The 27,976-nt window shown below is 37.8% G+C and overlaps 4 protein-coding genes across 10 annotated transcripts in view; 2 read left to right on the forward strand and 2 right to left on the reverse strand.

Moving 5' to 3' along the window:
- Positions 1-33: 33 nt before the first annotated feature.
- Positions 34-7,062, reverse strand: LOC122356353 (oxygen-regulated protein 1). Its single transcript, XM_043254976.1, has 3 exons — positions 6,394-7,062; positions 5,624-5,780; positions 34-5,465 (listed from the first exon to the last, which is right to left on the reverse strand). The coding sequence occupies exons 1-3, from the start codon at positions 7,060-7,062 to the stop codon at positions 34-36; spliced, it is 6,258 nt and encodes a 2,085-aa protein (XP_043110911.1).
- Positions 7,063-10,622: 3,560 nt separating this feature from the next.
- Positions 10,623-14,792, forward strand: tcea1 (transcription elongation factor A (SII), 1). Its single transcript, XM_043221266.1, has 10 exons — positions 10,623-10,817; positions 11,376-11,438; positions 11,532-11,637; positions 12,270-12,369; positions 12,495-12,640; positions 13,417-13,473; positions 13,577-13,731; positions 13,812-13,958; positions 14,043-14,114; positions 14,216-14,792. Exons 1-10 carry the CDS (start codon positions 10,743-10,745, stop codon positions 14,222-14,224), a joined length of 930 nt encoding a protein of 309 aa, XP_043077201.1. The 5' UTR covers positions 10,623-10,742; the 3' UTR covers positions 14,225-14,792.
- Positions 14,793-17,627: 2,835 nt separating this feature from the next.
- On the reverse strand, positions 17,628-26,437 carry rgs20 (regulator of G protein signaling 20). Of its 5 annotated transcripts, none has more exons than XM_043221280.1 (5): positions 25,760-26,437; positions 20,313-20,476; positions 19,836-19,925; positions 18,620-18,854; positions 17,628-18,534 (listed from the first exon to the last, which is right to left on the reverse strand). In XM_043221280.1, exons 1-5 carry the CDS (start codon positions 25,970-25,972, stop codon positions 18,346-18,348), a joined length of 891 nt encoding a protein of 296 aa, XP_043077215.1. In that variant the 5' UTR covers positions 25,973-26,437; the 3' UTR covers positions 17,628-18,345. The 5 variants fall into 5 exon arrangements, with proteins under 5 accessions (XP_043077215.1, XP_043077223.1, XP_043077230.1 ...); XM_043221288.1 differs by having other exon boundaries at positions 19,836-19,913; positions 25,760-26,434; XM_043221295.1 differs by lacking the exon at positions 25,760-26,437 and adding an exon at positions 21,832-22,303 and having other exon boundaries at positions 20,313-20,516.
- A 335-nt stretch (positions 26,438-26,772) lies between these two features.
- Positions 26,773-27,976, forward strand: part of atp6v1h (ATPase H+ transporting V1 subunit H) — a 30,574-nt gene continuing 29,370 nt past the window's right edge. The window contains exons 1-2 of one of the 3 annotated variants that reach the window (XM_043221254.1): positions 26,773-26,922; positions 27,458-27,591. In XM_043221254.1, coding sequence (XP_043077189.1) covers positions 27,488-27,591 — 104 coding nt within the window. In that variant the 5' untranslated portion in view covers positions 26,773-26,922; positions 27,458-27,487. The remainder of the gene's footprint in view (positions 26,923-27,457; positions 27,592-27,976) is intronic. The other 2 variants (XM_043221246.1, XM_043221250.1) reach the window with 2 other exon arrangements.

Raw genomic sequence — 27,976 nt, forward strand, 5'->3', positions numbered from 1 at the left:
TGTGCATGTAGCTGGTTTACTTTCCCTTTTGAACTACAGAATTGGGCAGTGTTGCCCACACCTGAGATTTAGACCTACCCTTGACTCCTCCTCTTGTACTCTCCGGCTGTCTTGACTCTGAGATCTGTTAGAACCAGATCCTGACGCCTCCTGAGGATGAACTTTCCCATCAGGCAGTTTAAACTCAACAGATGCGAATGAAGACATACTTCCATTTTTCTTTGCCCACATTTTAGAGGACTCACCCATGGGAGATACCTTAAGTTCCTTGTTCTTCCTAGCATTCCCTTTACTGCTGCCATTATTGACACTTTGGGCATCCAAGAGAGGATCAGAGTCACTGCTATGTGCCATATTGAAGTACGTACACTTTGGTGTAGGGGGTTTAGCCATGTCCTCCAGCTCAGAAGAGGATATTACAGCCAGAGGCGAGGCTTGGTTCTCACAGTATGGGTAGGCTGAATCCTCACTTCTGTTGTCCTGAGCCGTGTCTGCTGATGTGGTGTCTCCATTTCCATACATACCCATAGTTGCAGGAGGAGAGTTACGAATGAGGTGGTTTTCCTTGAGAAGCCACCTGCCTTTATCAATCAGCACTCCCTCTCCATAGTCCACATTGTCTTTCAAAGCCAAGCACTGTACCGACTCAGAGTCTCCGTCAAGTGAACTTTGCGATCTACTGTGGGACACTGTGTCTTGGATTGCGCTTTTATTATCCTGAAAAGAAGCTAGACTGCTGCTTTTTAAACTTGGACTGGGAGTGGGTTTTGTAGTCATCCATGTGGATGATTTCATCAAGCCATTCTCCTTTACATGGTTTATTCTTTTTGGCTGCTCAGAACTTCGTTTTATGATTTCTCGAAAGATACGTAACCTCTCCGTCTCGTCTTCTCCACTCTCTGTAAAAAGCTCCTGAGACTGGTACCCACCATTGTCAGATGTCTCAGGTCTATAATCAGACAAATCTGATGTATTTGGGCTCGGGAGACATTTTTGACCATACTGATTATCTATCTTTTGGCAAGCCATAAACATCTCCCTCATTTTGTGCTTGTCTGGCTCTATTCTGAGGTTGCCATTTGAATCAGATGTGACAGTCAGGGTAGAAGACAACAAAGCTGAATTGATTAGGTCTAGCAACTCTTGTGAGATCTCAGCTGGATGTAGTAAATAATGATAGCCATGCTCCATTCCTAAACTCTCAGCTTTCTCAAACTGGTGTTCACTTGTACTCATACTGCCACATGACTCCCCTTCCACAGAATCTTTAGAATCAGTACAAGAGTGTGTAACATCATTCATACTATTATGAGAATCTATGTAGTCTTCCTCTTCTGCATCACACTCTTCAGCAGAACTGTCCTCTTTGGTGAGACTACGTTCCTCTACTGTCTGGACTTTGTAGGGTTCAGAATTGCTTGTGTTCGGCTTTGTTTCTGTCACATCCTCATCCACAACCTCAGGTTCATCACATGGATCTACTTGTTCACAAACTTCAGAGGTCTCATGGTCCACTTCATTAATATCATATTTTTCCACAAGTCCATTTTCAATTTGATGTGTTTTCTCATATTCAGCTTCTGGAGTCATACTGTTTTCATCATTACTAAGATATTGAGGGCTGCTGTTGCAGTGTGGATCAGAATCCTCACCTTCCTGAATCTCTGCCACATCCTCTTGTTGATCTTCATCTTTCACATCTGGAGACACCACCTGATCATCTTCTTGGCTGGATGATTCTAATGTTTGCTCTCTACATTCACCCTCTGTATCACAACAAGGTGATGATGTCTCTGAGGGCTCTGAGTGAATAGACTTACATTCTGATGAGATGGACTTGTTTTCTTGTTCATGTCCTCCATCGCTAATCGTTTCCTCAAAATCAGAAAGATCAGCTTCTTTTCTGGCACAGTTCTCAACTGCACTGCACTGATTGTTGTCATTTAGCTCAGCTGCCTCTCTGTCTGAAAATGGCACACAGTCAGTTTCTGATGCTGAACATGAGCATTTGTCATTTGTGTCTTCGGGTTCTGAAGCATCTGATTGTTCGTTAGTTACCCTGATGTTCTGAACGGTGTCCTCCTCCTCTACATCAGTGTCTCGTTCTTCTATAATATCTGGTGTTACATTGTTTTCTCTTTCAGATATATTGTCTTGGTGATCAGAGAACTCAGAAACTTCTTCTGAAGCTACATCTGTTATTTTTTGTTCTGATGTTGGAGAACGTTCTCCTTCACCATGTTTGTTTTCAGATTCAGAATCTTCATGCACTACACTTTCTTGAACGTTCTCTGCATTCATCTGGTTGTTATCAGATGTTTCTAAAATGTCTGTTTTACTTGAATCACTACCATTACCCTCAGGGGATTGAATGGGCACTGCTACACCAGAATCTTCATTACCTATGTCCTCTTCTATAGCTTCCGAGTCAGAAGAATGAACTTGAGATTCTGGTTCCAGTTGATCATTTGTTATGTCATCATTGGTTTTGTCACTGTCTTGGTTAATATTCTCCTTTTCCTCTTCCATGTCAGCAGCTTTCTCTAAACTACTAGTTAAGGAGCCATCTTCATTTTCCTTTTCTTTACCTGAGATTTCACTGATGGTGTCATCTTGTTTGATTACGTCTGCTTGATTAAAATACTGTTGTTTTCCTTCAACAAGAGAGGAAATCTCTCTGTGAAGATCTTCAGGCATGTTCAGTTCATCCAGTAACTGTTCTATATTAAAACTGCACTGTTTGTCCGGATCTTCTGTTTCTCCTTCTAAGTCTACTTCTACAACAAACTCCTGCTCTGAGAATCTTGGTGACAGTGGGGGACTATCTTCAAAGACATTTTGCTCTTGGAAATCTCTCCAGCTTTGTTTTAGTTTGGATGAAGTTGAACTTTGAAGACTGGTCAAGCTGGCCCTTAGCTCATCTTCATCTTTAATATTGGATATTTTTTCCAAGGACTGCATTACCTGCAGGGCCTCTGGACAGACATTCGAGTTGCTGGCTGGTGATTCATCTTTGTAGAGGACTGAAAGTCCATCTCTCAGAGTCATCAGTGACAAGAAAGACAGAAGAGCTCTCGAGGGAGACCCAAAGGCAGAGGCCACCTGAGAGGAAAAATCCGGGAGGCTACTTGACTTTTCCCTTTCCATAGGTGTTAAATGGGTCGGACTCAATGCCTGCTTGATGGACTGAACAGACAAACACAATTGTTGCAAAACTGGTTTCATGCCTGACCTTACTCTGACCTCTGTACTTTGTAATGTCCCAGAAGGATCAGGAGGAACCAAGTTCTCAGATGACCTGTGCATTCTAACAAGACCCTCCTGTTCAGAATGTACTCTCAAAATTGGCATTGATTTACAAAATCCCCTTGGCATCTGTGGTTCAGTCGGCTCTCCCTCATACATTATTTGTACAAGTGGGTGAGAAGTTGGTCTCTCTTCACCATTAGCTTCTAGAGAAGGGCCTTCAACATCTACGCTATCTTTTTCATGGTCACTTTTAATCTCAGATCCATCAGTGGAGTCACTTCCTATCTGGAATACTGCTCTTGGTACAGTCTCTGGGTGGTTTGATTCATCATCGTAGGGCACAGATTCTGGTTCAATTTTATTTAGCCAGCTTTCAACATATTGATTTACACTGGAGGAGGATAATTGTAGCACGGGCAATGACGCACTTTCACTCAACTCCTGTTTTTGTTTAGAGGATTGTTTTGATCTGACACCATTCATTGATCTTTGTTTCTGGAGTCTTTTTATTGGGGCTGGAGATTGAATGTCTAAACTATTCTTCTTTAGTTTGGGCCCTCGAGAGTCATGGCCATTTGTGTTAACTTTGTGGGAGATGTCTTTGATGGTTTTATCTTTTAACTTGAGATCTTCATCTGACTGGCTATGATTGCTAGTATTGAGATTTAAATGTCTAATCTTTGGAGAACTTTCAAATGTTTTTGTCTTTTTATTTTTGTCTCTTACAGATTTGTGTTCACGTCTGTCACTTTTTGCTGAGCTAGTCTTCTTCTCTGATCCTGTGTGGCTTAATGTATCTGACGTCATTTGGAGACTATTTGAAGACCCTGGAGCACTGCCCCTTATGTTTTTGACAAATCCATTAGATTCAGAGGAAGTACTTTTCTTAGATTTTTTGGACTTTGGTGTATTATTTTTATTACTGACAATGCTTTTATCATCAGAGACGTGTTCCATCGCTTCAGCTGGATGCAAACTTTCCTTTTCAGTCACTTCGGACGTACCTTCAACCAATGTTTGTTTTTCATCATCAGTAAGGATGGATGAACTGTTGTTTATCTTTTTTCGAGGTGTTGAATATGCAGATGATAATGATAATATATTGGATCTTCTGCCATCCTGGGAGTTGGAACTTGTGGACTGCCGAGTGAGATCTACATCGCAATCATCGCAGGACGAACGGGGTCCTGAGTCTGTTGAGCCTGGCTTACTCCGAGGCAAAGCTTTTGTGTGATATCCAGGCTTGTTGTCCACAAACACCTGTGTATTTGCATTGTAATTGTCACACGTACCCTGTGATTCATATATGTGCATCACAGTCTCCGTTATTCCCATTGTTCCATTGTTTTGGAGCTGAAGAATCTGTGCAACACCTGAGGATCTAAAGGAAGTGTCGGTCTGTTTCTGCTTAACCTCCCCCATTTCGCTCTTCCCAGGTTTTGACACAGTTCTTGTGCTGCTGCTACTGCTGCGACTAACCACACAGTAACCCTCCGTCAGCTCTCCCTGTGCAGTTCGCTCCATGTATGAGTATGCCCCTACTGTACTCTCCTGAACTCCAGTCTCTGAAACAGTTTTGATATTTTCGACTGAGGCCTCTTTTTTTTGTTGTCTGGGTCCTGGAGTGGGTAGCCTTCTATAGATAGACTTGGGCTTTTCAGATGATGTATCACTGCCATAATGTTCCCTTTCTTCTTTGATGAATTCTACAGATTTGTTAGCGAGTGTATTGATTTCTTTAGAATCCAGGCTATGAGGTCCATTCGACTCTTTGCCTGAGTCATTGGTTACGTCTAATGAGTTTGCACCTGATTGTGGCTTGGAATTGCACAATGCCCTCTGCTGGTTATTAACAGAAATGCGGCTCAGTGTAGTTGTCCAGTGAATCATTTCCTCTTGTTTTATAGTAAGATGCACCTTCATCTCCACTGTCATGCTGCCATCTTCATTGACCCGAAATGATTTTTCAATGTCATCTTCGGTAGGCATAATGGGGTAATTCCTCTGCTCCATGCCATCTGTACAGCCACAGGTCTCTATCTCATCTGATCCCACTGGCTGACTGCCTTCGGTTTCCATTGATTCATTATTTGTCCTATTGTGCTCTGTCAGATTTCCATTTAGTGACTTATTGATCTGCTCTACAAGGAACCTCTCAGAAGATGAAGAGAAATTCCTTGATCTTGAAAAAGTCCCAGCTAAAATCTTTTTTTCTTCTTATGGACGAATGATCCAATATAATTAGAAGACAGAAGTTGGAAGATGGCAAAGGGGAAAAGAGTGAAAATAACATTATCAATTAAACTTTAAAAGAAAGGAAAAGTTCTAAAAAATTAATGATAAATCATAAATCAGTAAAATCATTTTGGTTTACGTCGTGGCGTCTCAGTTTGTGTAGGATGCAAAGATTCAGATATCCTTGAATGGACTTTAGTTGGAGCTTGGAGATTGTAGATTCCTGTTCTGAAGGGTTCGTTACCAGCTGCCACAACAATCCCAGAGCACAAGATGAGGGCAGAAAGTCCTTCAACCTATAAATAGAACAGAAACTTATTTGCATCCAATAAATAACTTTTTTAAAGAAATTTTGGACATAAGTTTTACAACTAACATGAGCTTTAGTCATTCATGTCTGTGACACCATAGGGATAGTAGTGATTATACTGTACTCTCACAGCTGTGGGTAAGAATTTAAAAATCATGGCTTAATATATCAAGGATTGACGAAAGGACTGTAACAAAAAAAGACATAGTCTACATTGAGGCTTAAAAACTCAAAGGATCACAACCTTGCACTAAAACATCACCAATAGACTAAACACTGAATAACAAGGCAAAGCAAAACTGTCTCAAAAATATTTCAAATCAGTTATTGCAAAAGAGTTGTTAAACATTTTACATTTTTAGCCACGTTAAACTTTTTTGTACAAAACCACAACATTAAAGTGCAATGTAAGTGTTTACATGAACTTTAATGTACTTATTTTTAATAATAATAAGATCTTTCTTAAAAGAACTTTCATAAGGGCACCATGAAAATTATTTCAGTATCTGCTGAGATTAACCATAGTGTTAGCAGTTTAGATTCCTAACAAGTTGCCAATTACCAATGTTTAAATACATTTATTTATATAATATACTTACTCTTCTGCCTTCTTCTGTGTAAAGCTTCACAACTGGGAACTGCATCACTTGAGAAAGATACTCCAAAAGAGCTTCAAAACTTGGGGCTGTTCTCCTATGAAGAACAACTACTCGCTTCATGCTTGGATCCCTGTTTTTATACACCGTCAGTCTTTTTGGTGTTCGTACCACCACTGTGTTGTCTGATGTTTTGCCTGCCCTTGTGGTCACTTCATTTCTCTTTGCTAGCTGCCGGACCAGTTCCCTTCGTGCTTTATGTCCTGCACTGACAGGTCTGGTAGTGTTCCAAGGGACCTGTCTCTTATGTACCTCATCCAAGTTAAAAGGCTTGACTTTCTTCTGATCTGAGCACAGATAAGAGCCCCCATCCTGCACATCATTAAGGGTGCGGACAACATGCGTTCCCCTGGGTGTCGTGATGGTCCTTACCCCAAATGGCAGAGGCACTTTCTTGGAGAGGGCATCTAGAAGGGCATCAAAGGTTTTAAAAGTGCGGCTGTTGATGACCATCCGGTGCCCTGTGAACTGAGGGTCCCCGCTTTTGTAGAAACATACTCTTTTAGTTGTAATAGGGTCTTGTGGGGGGTGTGGTGGTCTGGAGACCAATGTCTGCACACTCCCCACGGATACGTCGGGATGGGGTGCATCATTAAGGTGTGTTGTGCTCATATTAAGAGATTCTGAAAAACAATAGCCAAAAGTTAAGTAACAAAGTACAGTTTAATATACTTTTTTTGACATCACAGGGTTTCTGTTTTTTCAATGTGCAAAATAACAACATAAATTATGCATTGCATGCCATAACATTGTTCTGCTCTTACTATCAGGGTCCCATTAGGTTTAATTCTACTGTACTGAAATTGCTTCCACATTCACTTTGTCACCCATAAAGCAAGTGTTTTTATAAACGAATGTACTCTGGGGGACTTTCAGCTGATGACAACAAAACAAAACCTTTAAATTATGTGATATGCTCTTCGTAATGAAGTCTTTATACTTTGCAATTCTTACAACTACAAATGCATTACAAAAATCAATCTGTAGTTCATTAGCAGCAACAGCTACATTCATCTTTCAGGTATTGTTTTCAATTTTTCATCATAGTCATTAATGAAATGGCTTCTTGCAGTCAACAGTGAAATGGCCTCTCTTCAGGACTAAGAGTTTGCACAGGAATGTTTGCTTTACATGGTCAGGTTTAAGAATGGAATTCAATGAATAAATGCTGATGCTAATATTTACTGAACTAAATATAAACTATGCATAGATTTTTAGATTAGATTTTATGTTGATTAGATTAGATTTTACGTTTATGTTTGATAGATTTTTATGATGATTTTAAAAAGAAAACTGAAGAAATAAGAGAACAGGTCACTAGTCCTAAAATGTACTGTATGTTGAAAACGTCTTCTTTATGTGTAGCATGGACAATTGACAAATTATGTTTCCACAAGAATTTTCTGTGCGCTAAACTGCTACGTAACAGTCACAAGACATGTTCTGGAAACCGTGATTCGAAAGCACATGCATATAAAGCTCAAACATAGTAATCGCTTTCTAATCTGCTCCAAATACAATCCATACAATTTACAAACACCATACTGAATAATATCCTATGATTTGCACACACTTTCAACAGCAGGTCAATGTACCAATATAAACATTAAAAATATAAAAAAACATGCTACTAGTTTTTATGCTTCTACTCAGATGAAAACTCCAACATTTCAAGCAATTCATCCTACCTTATTTCACATTTTCAGGAGGGTTGATGAGTTAGTGAGTTTGTTGTCCATCAACTGAAGAGATTATGAACAACGCTCAAGGCTATTTTGGGACGGCAGGCATCAGGGTCGATTTGTGTAATCTTTGGTCATGATTAAACAGCATTTTAAAAAAACAGAGCATCAAGAATACTATAATTTTAAGCCCTAATATACTAAAAGAAATAAACCAGAACATTTTTAAACTGGTTGCTTGTATAATCTAAGCATTTACACTAACGTATAATTAAACTGCATATTTAGCCTATGAGGTTTCCAACAGTACATTACTGTTAACCATAATAACAGTAGGTGTGATACTGAATGATATACAAACATTAAACATCATAATTAAGTTAAGCGGTATCCTCCATGCAAACCTTTCGGCTGATCTCAGCTGTTTTTTTAGCATAAACCTGCATCTTTGTTTCACCTGACTGTATAATCATCTAAACAAATTACATTCGCACGCACTGTTTTAGTGGCTTTCGCTAAAACATAATGAGACATGAAGTATTTGTTCTGCTGTGTGTGATATCCAGCAGATGGGTGAAGGTGTTTCTAATTTCTTGCAGAGATATAAGCAGATTTAAGGCCTCTGTTAATAGGGATTAGAGTGGGGTGAAGTGGAGAGGTTTTATGCTGTAGCTGACTATGAGGGAAAGGGAAGTCTCAGCTGGTAAAGCATGTGTCTCTCGGTGGGAGCGTAACCGTGACTACGAAAGCGCAGCAGGAATATTGTGATTGTGAACGGTTTACAGCAGAGCGACATCAGTTCTTAATGCATTACATCTGGGGAGGTGTAATCTTTTATCACATGAATCAATCAGCATGATTTATGGATACGTACAGCATAAAAGAGTGGACTTTACCTGCTGAATCTGTCCCTTCTTAAACTTTTATAAAAGAATTTTCTTCGTAATGAGACATTGTGTAATGTTTGTTCGTGGATATTCTGCAGTTTCTAGCAATCTCAAGGCTCCCCATCATGTCTCAGAGAGTTTTATAGGATTTCCTTATCAGCATGGGGTGGAGATTAGCCTCGCAGAGTTTCTAGAGAAAATTTCAAGCAGTTTGGTATCAGTGAACACTTTTGCTCACTGATCAAGTTGTAACTAGCTGAGCTTCAGAGCAGTATAAGGTACATTCTTGCCGTCATTGCCAAAACGTGCCATAATAATTATTTATTTTTGTTGGTCCCGTAGGTATAGAGCAAAACAAATTCACTGGATGTGGAATCACGTTGTCTTGATCTCTAAGGATTAGAGGCTTGCACACATGCGAGGTGCTGAGTAAGACAGACATGGGATTTTATTGTACTGGGAAAGAGAGTGTCAAAGTGTGTTTAAATTACAATAATAACATTTAGGGCAAGAGCATTTAGTATTAGCATTAATAATTTACTATATATCTGTATGTGTGTGTGTATAATTATTAGCTATATTATTATTTATATATACTTACAAATTATTTTTATATAAAAAATATTAACGCATATAAAACCAGAAAAGCATTAAACAAATATAAACAGATATCTTTGGTATCACTACCAAAAATATGTTGATATAAGGCCACACCAATGCTACTTTTTTTATTGAAATCTAAAATTAAAGTCCCATCTATTAAACCGATTAACTTATTTGTCCATTCTATGAATGTCTGGGGTTGCGCTTAAGGTTTGAAATCCTAATATATAGGATATATATAGGCCAATATAAAGGATGATTTTAATAACAAATTGTCTCCATGTTTATCTACCCCAGAAAAAGTCCACAGCCTCACACAGCATCTTTACATTTATGTTCTGCCATCTATGTATTAAAAAAGTATAAATTTACACAATATTCACAAACCTACTCCTTACACATTCAACACTGTATTTGTATTTGTACAAATACAACAAGTATTTGTACTAAGACAGACTACATAATTATGTTCTGTAGTTTTTTGCTTCTCAAATTTTCTGCATCCACGTTCCTTCGTGTCAGCCTCTGTTCATTCATAACATTTGGAGGCACACAAAAATATAGCTTACCATTTTTGCACCAATAATGCGCACCAAAAAGTTATATATCCCTACGAATTGATTATAAATGCATAACCCCCGACAGCAAAACCTGTTGTTATTATGGGTCTATCTTTGTAGTAAATCGAACAGCGCTCTCTAGTGTACAGACAGAGGATGACACAATCTCAGCACACAGTACTTACAGCACAAATTACTGCTAAACCGCTCCTTACCATACGGTTTAGGATATTTTACATCTTGTGCATAATATTCGAATCACTTCAGTTTGTCATTTCAAGTGTTTGCTAGGATAAACCACATTAAATACATTAATACAGAACGCTGCCAATGTGACTCGCGGTCATTTCTTCGATTAGTCGTGCCTGCGCCGTACGTCGATTGATTCATGGCGCTGCTAGTCAACGGTTTGATTAGTGCTGTCTGGGCTTTTCATAGAAACGCCTTCCTGCCAGAGCTGTTGCGTTCGCCGCCGGTTGATTGGTGTGTTCTCGTGTGCTTGTACGTTTTTTAACATTTAAAGTCCGCTTGAATTTAACATTTGCCGCCAAACACCAATAATGGGTAAGAAAGAAGAAGAAGAGATCATTCGGATCGCAAAAAAGATGGATAAAATGGCACAGAAGAAGAACGGGGTGAGATGTTTTGTCATGAATGAATTCCCTGTCTCGGACCAGACGAGGCTAAGTAGCAAGCTAACTGCTACATACACGAAGAAGAACTGATTTCATCATCTATAGCGACACAGGGGATCTGTTTTCAAATATGTTTAGTGGCAAATGCTAAAGTGAGAAAAAATACACAGTGGTTTAGTTTGTTGTTTAAGAAAAGCTTTAAGTTTAAGCGGGGAAATTAGCAACATTAGCTGTTGTTAGCGCGGATAAATGCACAGGCTCAGTCAGCGGGAGGCAGTGGTGATACTGATTTCTTCTAAAAAACAAACTGACTCTGGTATTCAGTATGCTTATGAATATATAAAAAAGCAAGGTTTTACCCAGATCGTGTCTGTAAAAGTGATGTTATTCTAATTAGATGTAATGCTACATAGTTACCTCTGTTGACGTTTCTGTAAACATGGTTGTGCATAATTGAAGCTTTCGTTTTTTGTTTCTGTTAGTGTATTATAATGTAAGGTATTTGACTAAGTAGTGTTTTTTTAATATATGTGTATATATATATACATATATAAATAGGCTGGTGCACTGGACTTACTAAAGGAACTCAAGAATATACCTATGACCCTGGAGCTGCTGCAGGTATGTTTATTTTGCTGTTCACTGCTCATCATTCATCCTTCAGTACACTGATACAATTTAACAAGGAATTTCATCTACTTTTCTTACGAACAGTCTACGAGGATCGGGATGTCAGTCAATGCCATCCGCAAGCAGAGCACAGACGATGAAGTAACCTCACTGGCCAAGTCCTTGATCAAGTCCTGGAAGAAATTGCTGGGTGAGTGTAATCGGGAAACAACACTGTCATTTTCATTTAAATCCGGGTGTAATCAAAAAGCGTGTTTTAAGGATTTCACAAAAGGTTTCCCTCCATTTTTACAGTTTGGTTGAATTCTGATTGAAATATGTAGTTTCTTGGTTATTACGAGGTTGGGAAATGCTTCATTTGACATGTTTATATCTAATGTATGCATTTTAGCTTCAATTAAATTATATATTTCATTAGTTTAGAAATCAAATATTAAACCATTGATTGCTCTGCACACACATTTGTAAAGTTGGTCTTATGTGTCAAAATACTTTTTGCGGCTTTGTGTTTAATATAATGAATAAAACTTAAATTCATTGCAGACTTCTCTTGTAGTTTCTTAATTAACATTAATGGAAGTCACAAAGGGTTTGTGTTGTTGTAATACCAATAATTGCCTGTGAGTGGTAGCAACTGCAGGTTTGCGTTTGTACAAGATTTTAAATCCACACACACACACACACACACACACACACACATATATATATATATATATATATATATATATATATATATATATATATATATATATATATATACACACAGTATGTGTGGCCCGTATTACACTGATAAAATATTTAACAAATGCTTTTGACATCCAGATGAACCTGCTGCAGAAAAGAACTCTGAAGAGAAAAAGAAGGAACGCACGACACCAGTGGTTTCACCATCTCAAGCCAGCCCAGAGCCCAGAGAGGAGAGGTACCAAGACCATGTTAATGGTCATAAAACTATTCTAAAATTAAGTTATCCCATTGTTCTTGATTTTGGGCTCTAAAGACTAACTCCTTCAATCTGTTTTATTTTTATTATTTCTTTTCTCTCAGCTCAAGCAGTAATTCTAGCAGTAAGAGCGAGTCTGTCGATGTTACACCCAACGCATTGATAGCCACTTTTCCACGAGCACCAGGCACATCTGACTCAGTCCGTATCAAGTGCAGGGAGATGCTGTCAAGTGCTTTGCAAACAGGAGGCAAGTCATAGCAGGCAATGCTTCCACACATATTTTTCTCCTTGCTAAGTTGCTATATAGTGTCTTGCCAAGTGTACAGACCTGTTACAAATTTTGTTATAAATCATTCAAACTTGAATGAATTGTGCAAAATATATGGAATACTTTGTTTAATGCTAATTTACCTTGTTTTAAAGGGATAGTTTACCCAAAAATGAGAATTGACAGTAATTACTCGTCTTCATGTTGTTCCAAACCTGTAAGACCTTCGTTTATCTACAGAACGCAAGTTAATACATTTTTATTCATTTCGAGAGCTCGCTGGCTCTTTCGTAGACGGCAAGGATCTCTACATGATCAAGGCTCAGTAACATAGCAAGGAGCTCATTAAAGAATACATTTGACATCATTGGTTTAACCATAATTTTACAAAGCTACAAAAATACTTTTTGTCCTCAAAGAAAACAAACAAATGCTACGTTTCTGGACCTTGACTGAGTAAGGATTCTTGTTGTCTATGAAGGGTCAGAATGCATAATATCTTAATATCTCAATACCTTAATTTGTGTTGCAAAGATGAACAAATTCTTTACGGGTTGAACAAATTCTTAACATGAGGCTGAGTTATTAATGACAGAATTTTAACTTTTGGTGAACTCTCCCTTTAATAATTAAGAAATTATTGATAACTGGCCTATAATATAAATGTTATGCTTTATTTTTTATAAAACTGTCAAATCAGTTCAATTCATATATATATGCACTTTTTTATAAAATTGTTAAATTCTTTCTTTTAGATGATTACATTGCAATTGGTGCTGACTGCGATGAACTTGGAGCGCAGATTGAAGAATATATCCTTTTCATATACATCACAAAAAATAGCGATCGTCACCGAAATCTGAGCGATATCCAAGCATACTAAATTTCACACACGTTTCCTTGACCAGCTTGCACGTATCTTTTTGGAGTTCAAAAATACTGATATGAAATACAAAAATCGTGTACGGAGCCGAATCTCCAATCTTAAGGATGCAAAGAACCCCAACCTGAGAAGGAATGTGCTGTGTGGGAATGTGAGTCCAGACCGCATAGCAAAAATGACAGCAGAGGTGAGTGACTACCAGTTTGTAGCAATTCTGGGAACGCTGTTCTCTCTCACGGTGACAGTGTGGAAATCAAAATCCAACAGGAAATGGCAAGCGACGAGCTGAAAGAGATGCGAAAGAATCTGACCAAAGAAGCCATCAGGGACCACCAGGTGGCCACTTCTGGGGGCACCCAGACTGACCTGTTCACTTGTGGGAAGTGCAAAAAGAAGAAGTGTACCTACACTCAGGTAACCATACGCTGTGTTTTATGAATATAGGATTAGGTTGTTTTTTTTAAATGCATGTCAATTTTATAAACGACTTTTCTTTAGGTTCAAACTCGAAGTGCTGATGAACCGATGACAACATTCGTCTTCTGCAATGAATGTGGAAATAGGTGGAAGGTATGTTATTCCTTCTGCTGTTTTATTTAATTATATCCATTAATGAATTTCGTTGACAAATCTATATTAAACGCTGACTCCGTTCAATCTGTTTTGCGCAGTTCTGCTGAAGTTGGGGGTCGTTCTCTGTGTTTGGAGATGTAGCTAAATTCCAGGACCACGTTTCTGTATCATGGACAACAATTTAATGGCGCACCTGATGTACAAAGCCCACAATAGATCCCATCAACCGTTTGTTTTCTTATAATGGTCCACAAACTCATGTCCTGTGTTTTAACTTGACGTTTAGCTAGGCCATAGGCCTTTGGACTATGATCAATGTTGTTGAATTTCTTTTTTCTTTTACCATCACTTTTTATACGTAGTTAAAAATTTTGACAACATTCATATTTAGATAGTTTTGCTTTGCTCTAAAGAAAGCTAGTCAAAACTATTTAATTTTCCTAGACAAACTTGCCCATTTTAAAATAAAAAAAACCAAAAACAACTGCTTTTAGCGTATGTTTGCTTTTGGTAACGGCTCAAGATTTTTTTTTTTTTTTTTTTAAACTTTGTTCATTTGAAAGCTACTTTGAGTATCTTTGTCACTCTGAATTATACATATTTATATGCATGATCTACAAATTTTTACTGTGTACATGGCTTTTACTTTCAGGAGTAAAATGTTTTAAAGATTGATGGTGATTGTGATTTTATATGTAATTTTAACAAGTAGCTACATTATACATCTGCAATGGGTGATTTCTTATCGATTAATTGTTTGCTGTTCGGAAGTTGTTTACAAGTAGGCTAATAGTTCTATAGATCAAGTTATCCGTAGGTTCTTATGAGGTGTTATTTTTATTTATTTATTTTTGTGGTACCTTTTTCCAATTTGAGAAGCCATTTAAAACTACTTAATGCTCACTACAGAAATATAGACCTCTTTCGGGTCCAAATATGAGCAGCTTTTTGTAATACCTTTTTTTTTTTTGCGACCAGAAATGATTTCCATTCATAACATAATCTCAGTATGTTTGGTAAAGGTCATGTGCTTGCTTTTTATGTGAAGTTGTTTTCTCCAACAAATAAGGCAGATCATTTAACAAGCAGCAAACAGAATTCCCCATAAAACAGATTTATGTTGATGAGATAATGTGTTGTAAAAAAGCAAAAACGCGTATCAGCATGTCAGATCAGTCATGGCAATGTTACTTTTGACATCGGCAATCAATACAAAGTGGATAATACTTACCATTTGGCCAGCCAGATCACATGTTGCAGCCAGATCACATGTTGCTCAGTTTAGTGAATTTCTATCCCTCTTAAAAATGATTTGCTGTAGTACCTTCTACCGCCTTGATGTCCTAACAAGCCCCTTGCATTAGCAATATCTCATCTGAATAACAAACAACCCTTTGGTGGTTGTTTTTGACATCCTTTTGTGCATATGGAAAACAGGAGGTTTATTTACAAAAACAAATGCATCTTGGCTCGTCATTTACAGTAGGTTAGAATAAGGAGCAAGTCATCCATTTTTAATAGGAAAAAATGTTAACATGAAATATATATATATATATATATATATATATATGTACACACACACTCTAACTTTAGTCCTTAGAAGCTGTTAAATGGGGAGGACACTTGCTTCAAGGTTCTTTTGTGAGGTTTCCAGGTGCATCCTCTCCAGAAGAGTGAGTGGGCAGCACTGTTACCCTCCACTGAAAATCAAGACCAAACAGAAACCCATGTGGATATACTGAACATTTGTTATTTATGTGTTAAATGGCGATCTAATAATGATATTTTAGGAACATGAATATTTTAGAGTATGTATGTTTATATGTATGCTCTGAAAGTACGTAAATCGGAAACTCGTGTCACTGATGCGCAAAAAAGAGACACGCACATGTTGGCGTGCATATGTTGGCATAATTTTTGTTGGCGTACATATGATATCCATATTCCATTTTTGCGTATCTATACGAGTATTCGTTTTCATTTGGCGCACGTTCCTGAAATCGGGTTACAATTGTGTTTTTAATACATATTTTGGATTGACTGGACATTTTGTGTATATAATTCATTTATTTTATAAATGATGCACTGCATTTTTATGTTATTTTGTAATGTCCTATCATTCAGAACATTATGGGTAAATTAGACCGTAAAGTAGGGTGGAGAAAATACACCTCATGGATTGGAACCCGAGTTCCCATGATCCCCAAAACGCCTATATGTCAAATTCACATTCTGCAGCTTTGACAACAATCACACGTTTTTAAAATTATTGTGCTTTATTGTATCTTAAAGATTCCAAATGCCCACAAATCATTATTTTCTCAATTCATTAAAACAGAAAAAAAACTAATTTGATTACTGTAAACATTCACATATTATTAATCAAAAAATGTATTAGAATTTTTATGTAAACCGATTGGAAAATAACACTTTTTTTTTTTGTATACTTTACAGAACAACAACAAAAAAAGAGGAAAAAGGAAAAAATATTTATAGGCAGTATAACTCCAAACCATTGGCTTAGATTGTGTTTGAGGTTGATCTATGTGGTGAATCCATCAGCTCAAATTGCACATATCAATTGCACATTTCATATTAAGTTAGTCTAAGACAAGTAGAAGCACCACCATGAAATACATGTTGGTAGATGTACATCTGGACTCAGATCAACAATCTTAATGAATTGTACCTGACTAAACAGACCCACTTCAGCACCTGACAAAATCAAGGGTGTTTTTTGCTCCGAAACTAGAGGCAAACGAAGTGCAATAGCTCAATTCAGAAGTCACCATCGTGCAGGACAAGTCATCTCATGAACGATCATAGGCCCAGAGTCTACGTACTGTATGTGGCAAGAGTTTAAATCAACTATTGCCAAAAAAGAGATGTCACAAAATTGAATGTCAAGGCACTTCCCCCGAGTGAGGATCTTGTCTTTGAGCGACGTGTAAGTCAGGCAACAAAGTAATTCACAGAACTAAAAATATAGTAAGAACTTGGCAGCTCCAATTCTAGTCAGTTGTATTGGAGAGAAAGCTAATCGCACAGTTTTACTGGACTTGGCTACTTTGGTGTCATCTACTTATGAGGGTCCTAGCAATAAAACCTGCACCTATCCATTCAGGGCTCATGTTTAGATCTAAAACGCATCTGATACTGCAATATAATACCTGCATGTTAAATCTGTTCTGTCCGAGGTCATTTGTATAAATATTACTACCTCTACACACTGTACACTAATGAGGCTTTCAGTCTTCATAGCATCTTTGGGTTGAGTACATGCAAGGAACAGTTGCCATGTCCAACCAACTCTTAAGTTAATTGAAGAAATGAATGCTATGATACAGAAAAACACTTATGAATAGATGATACTTAGGTAAATAAATGCTTGATATTTTCTAGCAGTACAAAAATGGGAAATAATAGTCTGAGATATGCTATTTGATTTTAAATACTGATTTAAATACATGTAAATCCTCCTTCCTGTATATATATATATATATATATATATATATATATATATATATATATATATATATATATATATATATATATATATAGTCTCTAATTATACTTTTTGCTTGTCACTTTATTTCTCATAATGATGATTTCTCATTGGAGATGCCAAGTCATTATAATAGGGGTTATTTAATAAACAATACTGGGCGTCCCGTGAGTAGAGCTGAAGTGTTGCCTTGACTTGAGCTTTGATTCTCATACGCATTTTTCATAAACGGGCAATACTTGTTACCCATAATTCCCTTTTCTTTGAATATTGTAACACAAAAAAAAAGCTTGAAGAAATTTAATAAAAATTCATAAATATATCTACGGTATATACTGTATATAGCCCACGATTGGTATCACATCTTCCTTTGAACATTAATACAAAAAAATGATTTAAAAACATTAAAATAAAAAACCTTCAACACAAATAAAATAGATTATTTTCTTAAAAACATCGAAACGCACTGATAATCCTTTGGAGCATCTTTTGCTATGCTGATCTGTAGCAGTACTTGTGGTGTTGAGCCCTCAGGAAATTTGAGACATTTTTTTTTAAATTCCAGTGACCTGGAGACCTGAGCGTCTTTTTTCAGGTACAGATCGCTATAGCGGTAAAATCCCTGGGAGGACCCACGCTGAGGTCCTTTTAAACATATTCTACACAAGAAAAGGTAACGAACAAAAGATAGGGAAGGGGGCATTCGACCGGGATCACAGAGATCTAAGATTCCACCGACTGCTCAGAGACTGTCTTAAGCAGGTTTTTGTATACCGGAGAGTTCATGAACCGTGGATACGAGTCTCTTTGCATTAGCGTGTATATCTGGAGCTGGGCATCGTCAAACGTGTGGGATGTTGGCTCCAGCATGTTCCTGTTTATAACCTCTCGAACTCTAGAGTCGAGGCTCACCTGAAAAAAGCAAGAATATTAATCACCTCGATTACACGGGAAATGTGATTAGGTTTTTCCTAGACGTGCTGATGCGTTCTCTCACCTCTTTGGGTGAGAGGATAGAGATGTAGTCTTCATAGATAATCCGCGCCTTCTCCTCGATGACGCTCTTATTGGTTTCCTTACAGAATTCCTCGCAGGCCAACCAGAAGAGCATGTTTTCCTCACTGAACTCAGTGCGCAGAAACTGCCGGAAGGCGCTTCTTCCAGCGGGGCAGTGCATCAGTTTGTCGAATGATTGCCCCCACAAGCAGACCTCCTCCGCAGTTGGTTTCGGACTGCCAAAAAACAGAGAAGTCTTAGTCAATTTTGGCAACAAATGCCTCAGCAGCCATTTTCCTCCGTTCTTCATGTGTTTTTCAAGAGATAATTCTTAGAGCTAAAATGTTTTAGTCGGAAAGCTGACAAACTGTAATGATAAAACAATAGAAACATAGAGTATGTTACGGTAATTTGTCAGTTGCATCCTAGACAATTCATTTAAATAAACATAAAGAATATTTAGAGGTAATTTGTCATAAAGTTGCATGCCACTAAAAAAGGTCATTCATTTACATAAGAACAAATAATATTTTGGTGTAATCTGTTGCATCCTAGAAAAAAAATTGCAATTTGTTTAAATAAAAATAAAGAATTCGTAAGAAAGCTGCATTGTAGAGAACAATAATAATTACTGTAAATATAAATTTCTATAAATTATATGTGTCATTTCTTTGCATCTTGCAAAGCTATTAGAGCTGTCAAACGATTAATCAAGATGTTTGTTTACATATTTGTGTGTACTGTGTATATTTATTATATACAAACACAAATACAGACACACACACACAATTTATGTTATGTATATTCACATGTATATATTTATATTATATGATATCATTTATATTATATAAATATATTTAATATATAAACGTAATTGTTTCTTAAATATATACATGCATGTATGTATATTTATATATGCATAATAAATATAAACAATAAAAACACATACAGTATATTATGTGAACAAAAACCTTTATTTTGGATGCGATAAATCACAATTATCTGTTTGACAGCACTAAAAACTACAGTAATTATTTTACAACTTAGCAAACAATTTAGATTATGAAGCTAGAAATTCTTTTTCAATATCAATATTTACATACTACACCTAATCATCATAACACAGTAGCTAGCCAATATGTCGGTTTAAATGACACATAAATTATTTTTTATTAATACTTTACTAAACAGCTTCCTAAAACGCTGGAATGGCTGACCTTTCCTCGAAGTCTGCATTCCCCTCTGCTTTAAAATCATACGAGGCTCTCCGGTTCCTCTCATCTCTGTCTTCATTCCTAACAGTGAGACTGCAAGGTAGTAAACACATCATGATCCCAAGGCACCTAACAGTAGGCATTAGGAAGCCTTGGAGTATCTTTCACCTGCTCAGTGTTCAGTTTATAACCGTAACAGCTGCTCATTATAAGCTCAAAGCCAGAACATCAAGAGTTCTGGTGTTTTATCAAAGCAGATGTCTTGGGACCTCAGACAATTCAGCAAAATATACATCATACTTAAATCACATCTAAGCGATATTCCAGGTGTACTCACTGTAGTGAAGATAAGTAATATAGTCTCGTCAAATGCAATTATTTTCTTATAATACAGTGATTTCCTGGACATTAGTTTGGCCCGAAATGAACCATGTTAGATAAGATCTCCCATTAGCAGCGTAACGAAAGAAAAACTCCTACCAGGAGCAGCTGCAGCAGCAGCACCAACAGAAGCAGCAGGCGTTGGAGCCACGGTTCCCCTGACCGGGCTGCTCGTTCTGGGTCGGTGCTGTGGTGCCCGCCACCGACTCCTGCTGCACCGACATCTGCCTCTTTCGCATCTCCATCCGCTCTGATCCCATGGGCTGCAGGAAACAGGATGCAACTGAGACGGGGCCAATACGACTGCAGCCACAGAGATCAACGGGACGAATTAATGGCTCGACAAACAAATGCAGGGGTTTAGATATCAGAGGAAGTTATTTTCCTCCAGTCCACTTAAACATTTTGCGGTTTCCAATGGAGAAAACAATGCTTTTAACGAAACAACAAACGTGCACGAAAGTGGCTTCCATTAACCGCCCGTGCTAGAAAATAAAAAGATGAAGAAGGCATGTTTTGACTTGACCAGAAACCAAAATGCATGTCACAGATACTAACATGACCCAACATGTCGTACTTACTTCGAGCAGCTCTCCGCAGCATGCTTTGAATTAATTGCATACAGCCCGAACATAAACACAAAGTCATTTTTACGACTAACAACTGATAGATTACAGTTTCTATATCTGAATCATAAGCGTGTTGAGGAAATAGCTTGTTATCATAAGATAATTATCACATTCAGTGTTACAGTGCTTCTCATTCTGCAAACACGCTTAGGCCTACAGCACAATAAATTTAGACTTGTTGCCATGTGGGTGGGTTTTCTCGATTTCTTCTGATTTAAACAACCTGGTTTAGGGTTCAAACAAACCACGCATTGGATAAAAACCCAAGGTTATTTGAAGCATAAATGTAAGTTCCTGTACTGAACGGTCTTTATAAACGGATGCGGATTATTATTATTATTAAGGCTAAATGACATCTGATCAGCAGTTCTGATCTTGTCACGTTATTTCCATAGAATCGTGGAATAGAATTCCTCGCTTGAGCTGGAAGATGTTGGAATATTTGGGGGTAGGAGGGGGCGCAGCACGCATCTAGCTGCAGTCGGATCCCTTCATCAGTGATCACAGCCGCGGTGCATAAGAAACGCTCGAGCCGTGATTGATGGCAATAAACACGATTTAAAAAATAATCATTAGATTTTTCTATTTGCATGATTTCACGACTAACAAACGATGACGGTTACGGTGGTTCACAGAAAAGCCTGATAGGGTCTGCTAGATTTTTACCGAAGCAGAACAGGCGAAAAAAAAGAATATTATAGCTTTAAATGTGAACCGCATCCTTAAAGATGGGGCACACTGGGGGGGAAAAAAATCAAAAGACAAAGCGCATTCTACTCAAAATGGACTAACAGCATTTCCATCGCATATCCTCGCATTGCAAAGTGCCACCATGAAGCCCAGCTACAATATCTCTTTATCGCCCAGGACAACCATCGAAAAGACATTTCTGTCAAACATGACATGCATCTTCAACAATCAAAATCAAAGGTCGTTTTCTCCACTGATACCCTGCATATTTAAAAACAACGCAGGATCCCCATACTTACAATTTCACCATGTATGCCCAGAGATAAGAGATATTCTTTGCCTTGATTACATCCGTTGGCATAAGGATTTTTTAAAGACCGGCTGTTTTTTGACAATGCGCATGCGTGTCTCTCGCGAGCTGTGGCGGAGGTAGCGTAAATCCTCTGGATGTCACTGATTCATGATGCACTTACATCTAACGGTGAAATACGACATATTTAAATGTTTTCCTTGACTCCTGCGGTTCTTACTTTCGAATTATTTACATCCAGCTCCGCGCATCTGCCGAGCAAGCAAGTCACAAACGCCAGTTTAAAAAAAAATAAACGCTTACTGTTTTCGTGTTTAATGGAGGAGGGTGGCTAGGTTTAACACTGCCACCAATGAAATGAGTGGTCACGCAGACCGACTGTTTCCCTGTGCGCCTCACATGAGGTGTCAACAATGTGTCATAGAATGTGACTGGCAGGGTTATGGTGGACTTAAAATGTGAGGAAGACCCCCGCCATAAGCGCAGTAACATCACAAGGAGGTTCCCTTTCTCGTCGGGAACCAGGGCTCTCTTAGACTCGCTGGTGACATGACAGATTCTGTTGCACTCTTGCATTAAATTTATGCATTTTACAAGAACGCAACAAGCGTTCAAATTCTTCAAAACGGTTAGTAAACAAATTATTTTAAAAACAGACGTTTCCAATATCAGTATGTCGATTTAGTGCGAGGGAAAACTGGAATTCAGTCGTTTTGTTACGTAAGTGTGTATAACTTATTTATTCTGTAATATCGTGGTTCATAGACTGAGATGCTGTCTTGATGAAGCCTTTAGGAGACTCTGTCCATGGTCCTGAATACGCATCAAAATCAACGGTTTCTAGCAACCAAACGCATCCAAACACGTCGCGCGATGAAACGCCAAATATAACGGTAACTCGTTGCGTTGTAAGCACGAGAACGGTTATAGGCTGATGTAAAAACGCTTATGACTTTAACACAACCTCATGACGTGTTCATTTGCCGACATAATTAGCAGTCGCATACGGTCGTGATTACCATCTTTGCCTTTCATTGGGCTATCTAAGGGCATTAGTGACATCTGCTGGAGCTGTGAGCGGAACTGCTGAAAAAAAAAACAAACGCGAGGAAGTCATCAAAGACGAGACCGCAGTGCGCATCAAAAACGCAGCATTTAAAAGGTGTTGATTTGTGCGATGAAAATAATTCATATCTATCGGGGATACTTAAAAACGCGAAGCTTGTTAGATGCAGTTATTAGATGCCTATTTAGATATGTGGAGGTAGAGTCATGACATCCCACCGCTCTGTGTCGGAAAAGAGAGGCACAGCTCACTGCAAACACTAGGTGGTACTGTTTGACCGCTTGTATAAGTCTAGATCTATTCCCAAATAACTACGGTGTCAATGGCTAGGGCCGCATATTTTAAATTCATTTGCATCACTAGATGTCATGAGGCTGTTCATTCGTTCAGTATGCTTGAAAGTGATTTCGTGGCCTGTTTTGAAAGAATGCTGTAAAACAAGCAAATGACGGTTAATGTTCAAAATAGTCTTAGACTAAATATAAAATATCAACTGGTGGTATATTTAGAAACAGAGAACGACGATTGCACATGAGCTTACAGTATGTTCCAGCACCTTCTAAAATGCAAACACTGACTTAAGCTGCTGTATCCATGACAGATGAAGGTTTTAATGCTTTAATAAACATTAGATATCGAAAATCATTCTATTTCTGTGCTTATTTTTAATTGCAAACAGTACCATTCCAGATGGAAATCAAAATATATAGTCAAGAGATTTTACTTGTTAATTTAGCATGGCAATAATAAAAAATTAAGTCTATCCTCTTTACAGTAGACATAAAGACTGGAGTTGTGAATTAAATACAACTATCATGTCATTGTTTTTAATTCTATTTTGTTGTGGGATTGTTTATTGGAACAACACAGGTGATAAAGTGCAGGATTTCTGTAACTCCGATACATATTCCTATGAAAAGTGAAAGGTGTGTTCTGAAATGATTTCGCATCAAAACCAATACCTTAATGCCAATAGAGTTTCAGAACTGTTCTTTCTGACCTTTGAAAAAGAAAGGTCAGGAAAAACACAAACCAAGAACTCTCTGGGAGAGCAGAAGCTGGTCTTAAGGTTCATGCCATTTTCGAACTGATGTCCACGAAGATCATTAAGAGTTTCTCTTATGTGAATTTAAGACATTAATTAAAAAATACACCAGATGTCCACCGCTGTAAGTTTCAAGGCCAGACAGGTCTTCTATATTAAACTATGACATCATCTAACAAAATCTTTTTAATCTTGAAATTAAAAGTGAATAGAAAGTGTTCCATTCAGTGAGAACAAGCTCTGAATCTGAAACTGTCATTTTTCCTTTGACATAATTTAATAACTAAAAGAGACTGTCTAATTTCCACTCGGAAGATGTCAGAGGGCAACTATGTAGGGCTCAGTCTAGAAAAACCTGACACATTTACTCAGATGTTTCACAATGATGAGTTCTTTAGGTCATATTATAATCATAAAGCCACTTCAGAAAAATCAGCATCCCCTGACCTTTTTTTTTTTTAGCTATTCTGTGTATTCTGCCATTAAAAGACTAAAAACAAAACATGTTCAAATACATTGCGCATATTGGCATGACTGTAGTGCAATATTTCAGCGTACTAAAGACTGCTAGAATTCAGAGCCATATTCAACAAAGCTATTTAAATTACACTTTGACTATATATCCCGAGGAGAACTGGCCCATGGTGCACCCTGGTGTCTCTCAAGCTTTTTTTTCCTTCATTATCCAGCATTAAAAAAGGTTTCGGCTCCTTTCAACACTGGCCTTTGGCCTGCACACTAGGGGACTGAAGATAAAAATACTATGCCGTGACTTTCAGTTACCTTCTTGGTTAAACTCCTTAGTAGTGAGCGATACCCAAAAACTTGCTCATCAAGATACGTGGCATTTTAAATACAGCAACAGCAACATCGCATAATATTAAGGTTTGTTACACCAAAATTTGTATTTAAAACCCAAACCATGCAGTTACTAATCCCCAATATTACCTCAAAAAAGATTGTTAACTCAGTCTAGAAAAAACTATTTAAATGTTATGAATACATTAATGTGCAGTCTATCACAACTTTAACACTTTAACAAATTAAGGTATTATAAACATTGACATTCATTTCTGTAGAACTGTTAAATAACATTTAGATATAAAAATAAAATGTATTTTTAACATAAGAGCGGGTGCCCCCCGTTTAATTTGAATGTGCAAGACTTCCGGTATCATCCGCTTTCAGCTATTTTTAGCTGTACAAAACAGCTTGCCATGCTGCTTAATACTAGCATGTCTTCATCATAATATTTTAATTTATCGTCTGGGAATACTGGGTCATAGCTCAAATAGGTTTACCATTTATTAAAAAGTCAGAACGCACATCCACACAAAATAGCTTACTGCTGTGTTGCATAATATTAGATAATCATTCTTCTAATTCTGAAGATAAACTGGTAAAATATTTTTGACGTTTGTCGTGATGTCTAAGCGTATAAAAATAAGATTTCACCAAAAACCTACAGCGCAGACCTTATGCGTGCAATCATGTTGGTGTGAAGCTATTCCTATCAAACAAACCGTGTTGCATAAATTGTGTTGCACCTACTTGATTATGCAATCATTTAGTCAAATACTCTTAATCCGTTTTCAGACAGGAAGACTTCTAGAAATAACCTGATCACATCAAAGAGAGCTGCCTCCGCTGACAGTACATAACACCCAGAAACAACTGGACATGGAAAGCATTTGTTATTGTGAAAATCTGTACTTTCTCATCATACTCAATCTAGCTGTCAGGAATGACGAAGTTCTCTTTTGTAAAGCTCTTGTGCATGGCTATCTGGTGCATACCCTGACTTACCTGAAAGGATATGGGATCCTTCGATCTGTCCTCCATATTATCATTCTCGTCCTCATTTTCATAACGTCCCGTTGCAAAGTAATCCTCATCGTGCCGACAGGCCAAGAGAAGATGCTGTAGCTGCCCCCACATCAAGTAGGGAGAAATCCGAACGTTCTGTACCACAGAAGAGGGCCAGACCTCCCGCTTTAAGACGATTCTGTTACATGGCATAGCTCACCTAAAGACTTTCCGTGTTGCTAAAGAACTAACATATTCCCAAAGACCCAAAGCCGTGAGGTTTCTCATGATCCACGGCACTTTCACATCTCTGGTCAACAGGTACCTTAACTAAAGGAACTTACACAGAAGACAACAAATGAGAGCAGCACTTGGTGAACAGGGCAGAAAAGGGATTACACTTGTGCTAGTCCCATCGAGTCTGATCCCCCAGTGGTTTAGTGCACTTCAAAGGCTTAGGACAGATTAAACACAGGATGTGTGCGCCTGTCGTTCACAGCCATGAGTGTGTGAAGTGAGCGACATTTTAAATAAAGTCGATGCGTTTATAAAGTTCCGTATATAAGAACTTCACCAGTCAAATGGGCTTAAATTGATTACTCTTTCAGTAACTTCTGTGTGCTAAATGTGTTATATCTAGACAAGTTTTAAAAAAAAAAAAAAAAAAAAAAAAAAATGTAAAACATGAATGAATGACTGGAAAAGTAAAGTAAATACTCTGGTTAAAAAGAGTATGATTTTTGACAAACATTCAGCTATAAAAAATTCTGAAATTCAGACATTAATAAATTTAATTCAATAATGAATCTATTTAAAAAAAAATTACAATCTTTAACTCAGTTATTTACTTTTAAATGTTTGCTATTTGATTACAATTATTTCCATTATAATTATTGTAGGTAATGTATTGTATTTTCATCTGGTTTCACTGGTTGCAGCAGGCATCAGTAGGCCTATATTATTTCATCATACCTCAAATGTCTCTATAAAGCGCGCATTTTACCGGATCCAAGTGATTCAAGTCACTGAACCGAAACAAAATCCTCGCCACTGAAAAGACTGTGTGCTCTTTAAAGGGTTAAAGGACTGGCCCTCTCACATGACAGCATCACGTGACATTGATCCCGTGACGTCTTGTAGCAATTTGACAGCAGAGGCAGCAGGTAAGCGACAAGTCGAATATATTTCTAAAATTTATACTAGAAACATTACCGACCAGGTTCACAAATAGTTACTCGATATCTGTGTAGAAACGTCTGACTAAATGCTCTGCCTTTCCAACCCGCTGTCTTCTGCATTAGCAGTTGGCAGTGACTCTATCCATTCAGTATTTTTGTTTGTTTATTTTGAAGACGTGTAACAACTATTATCTAATTATTTTGCGTTCAGACCGCCCCACACCCACCGAAACATTTGGTCAATCTCATCTATATTTTATGTAAATTCTCATTTTTACCCGCTCACCCTTAGCTAGCTGATACACGACCGCTGCTAGCGTCACGCTAAATCGTTTTTATAGCGTTCATTAGCAACACACCGTTGTTTAGCACAGCCATCTAGTATAATATTGGTTACACTTTTTATTATTGATTTCTATGTTACTAAATTCTTTTCGAGGGTAGCTAGGTGAAATGGGTACAGATGCAGCGATCGTGGCCTTTCCAGGTATAGCGCAGCACGATTTGATATTGTGTTCAGTTCTTAGGTCCTAAAATACGAGAGTTTAAGATGGATATCCGAGGGGCAGTGGACGCTGCCGTCCCTACCAACATCATCGCAGCCAAGGCTGCAGAGGTCCGAGCAAACAAGGTCAACTGGCAGTCCTACCTCCAGTGAGTACATTTCAATACCACTTCTGCTTCAGTAGTCCTTTACTAGATCCAGCTGTCTAGTTTAAAGAGGTCACTGACTATGAACAAGAACAAAAACAACTGTGTTGTCTTCAGAATATGGATCTTGGTTTCTTACTTTCATGCAGATTAACTTAATTCAGCATATTTGATAATTTCTCTTGTGTAATGCTTCTCTAAAACAGGAACAAGTTCTAGATCTTTTAAGGAAACTGACTTTGTGTCATTGTCTTGTGACAGTTATGATGGAGTTTGTGTGTGTGTGTGTGTGTGTGTGTGTGGTGTGTGTGTGTGTGTGTGTGTGTGTGTGGCTGTGTGTTTTTTATCTGTCTGAGTGTTTTAAGGTTTATTAATGTTATTTACCACC

Source organism: Puntigrus tetrazona, chromosome 2 (genome assembly GCF_018831695.1).
Source record: "Puntigrus tetrazona isolate hp1 chromosome 2, ASM1883169v1, whole genome shotgun sequence".
NCBI classification, from domain to species: Eukaryota; Metazoa; Chordata; class Actinopteri; order Cypriniformes; family Cyprinidae; genus Puntigrus; species Puntigrus tetrazona.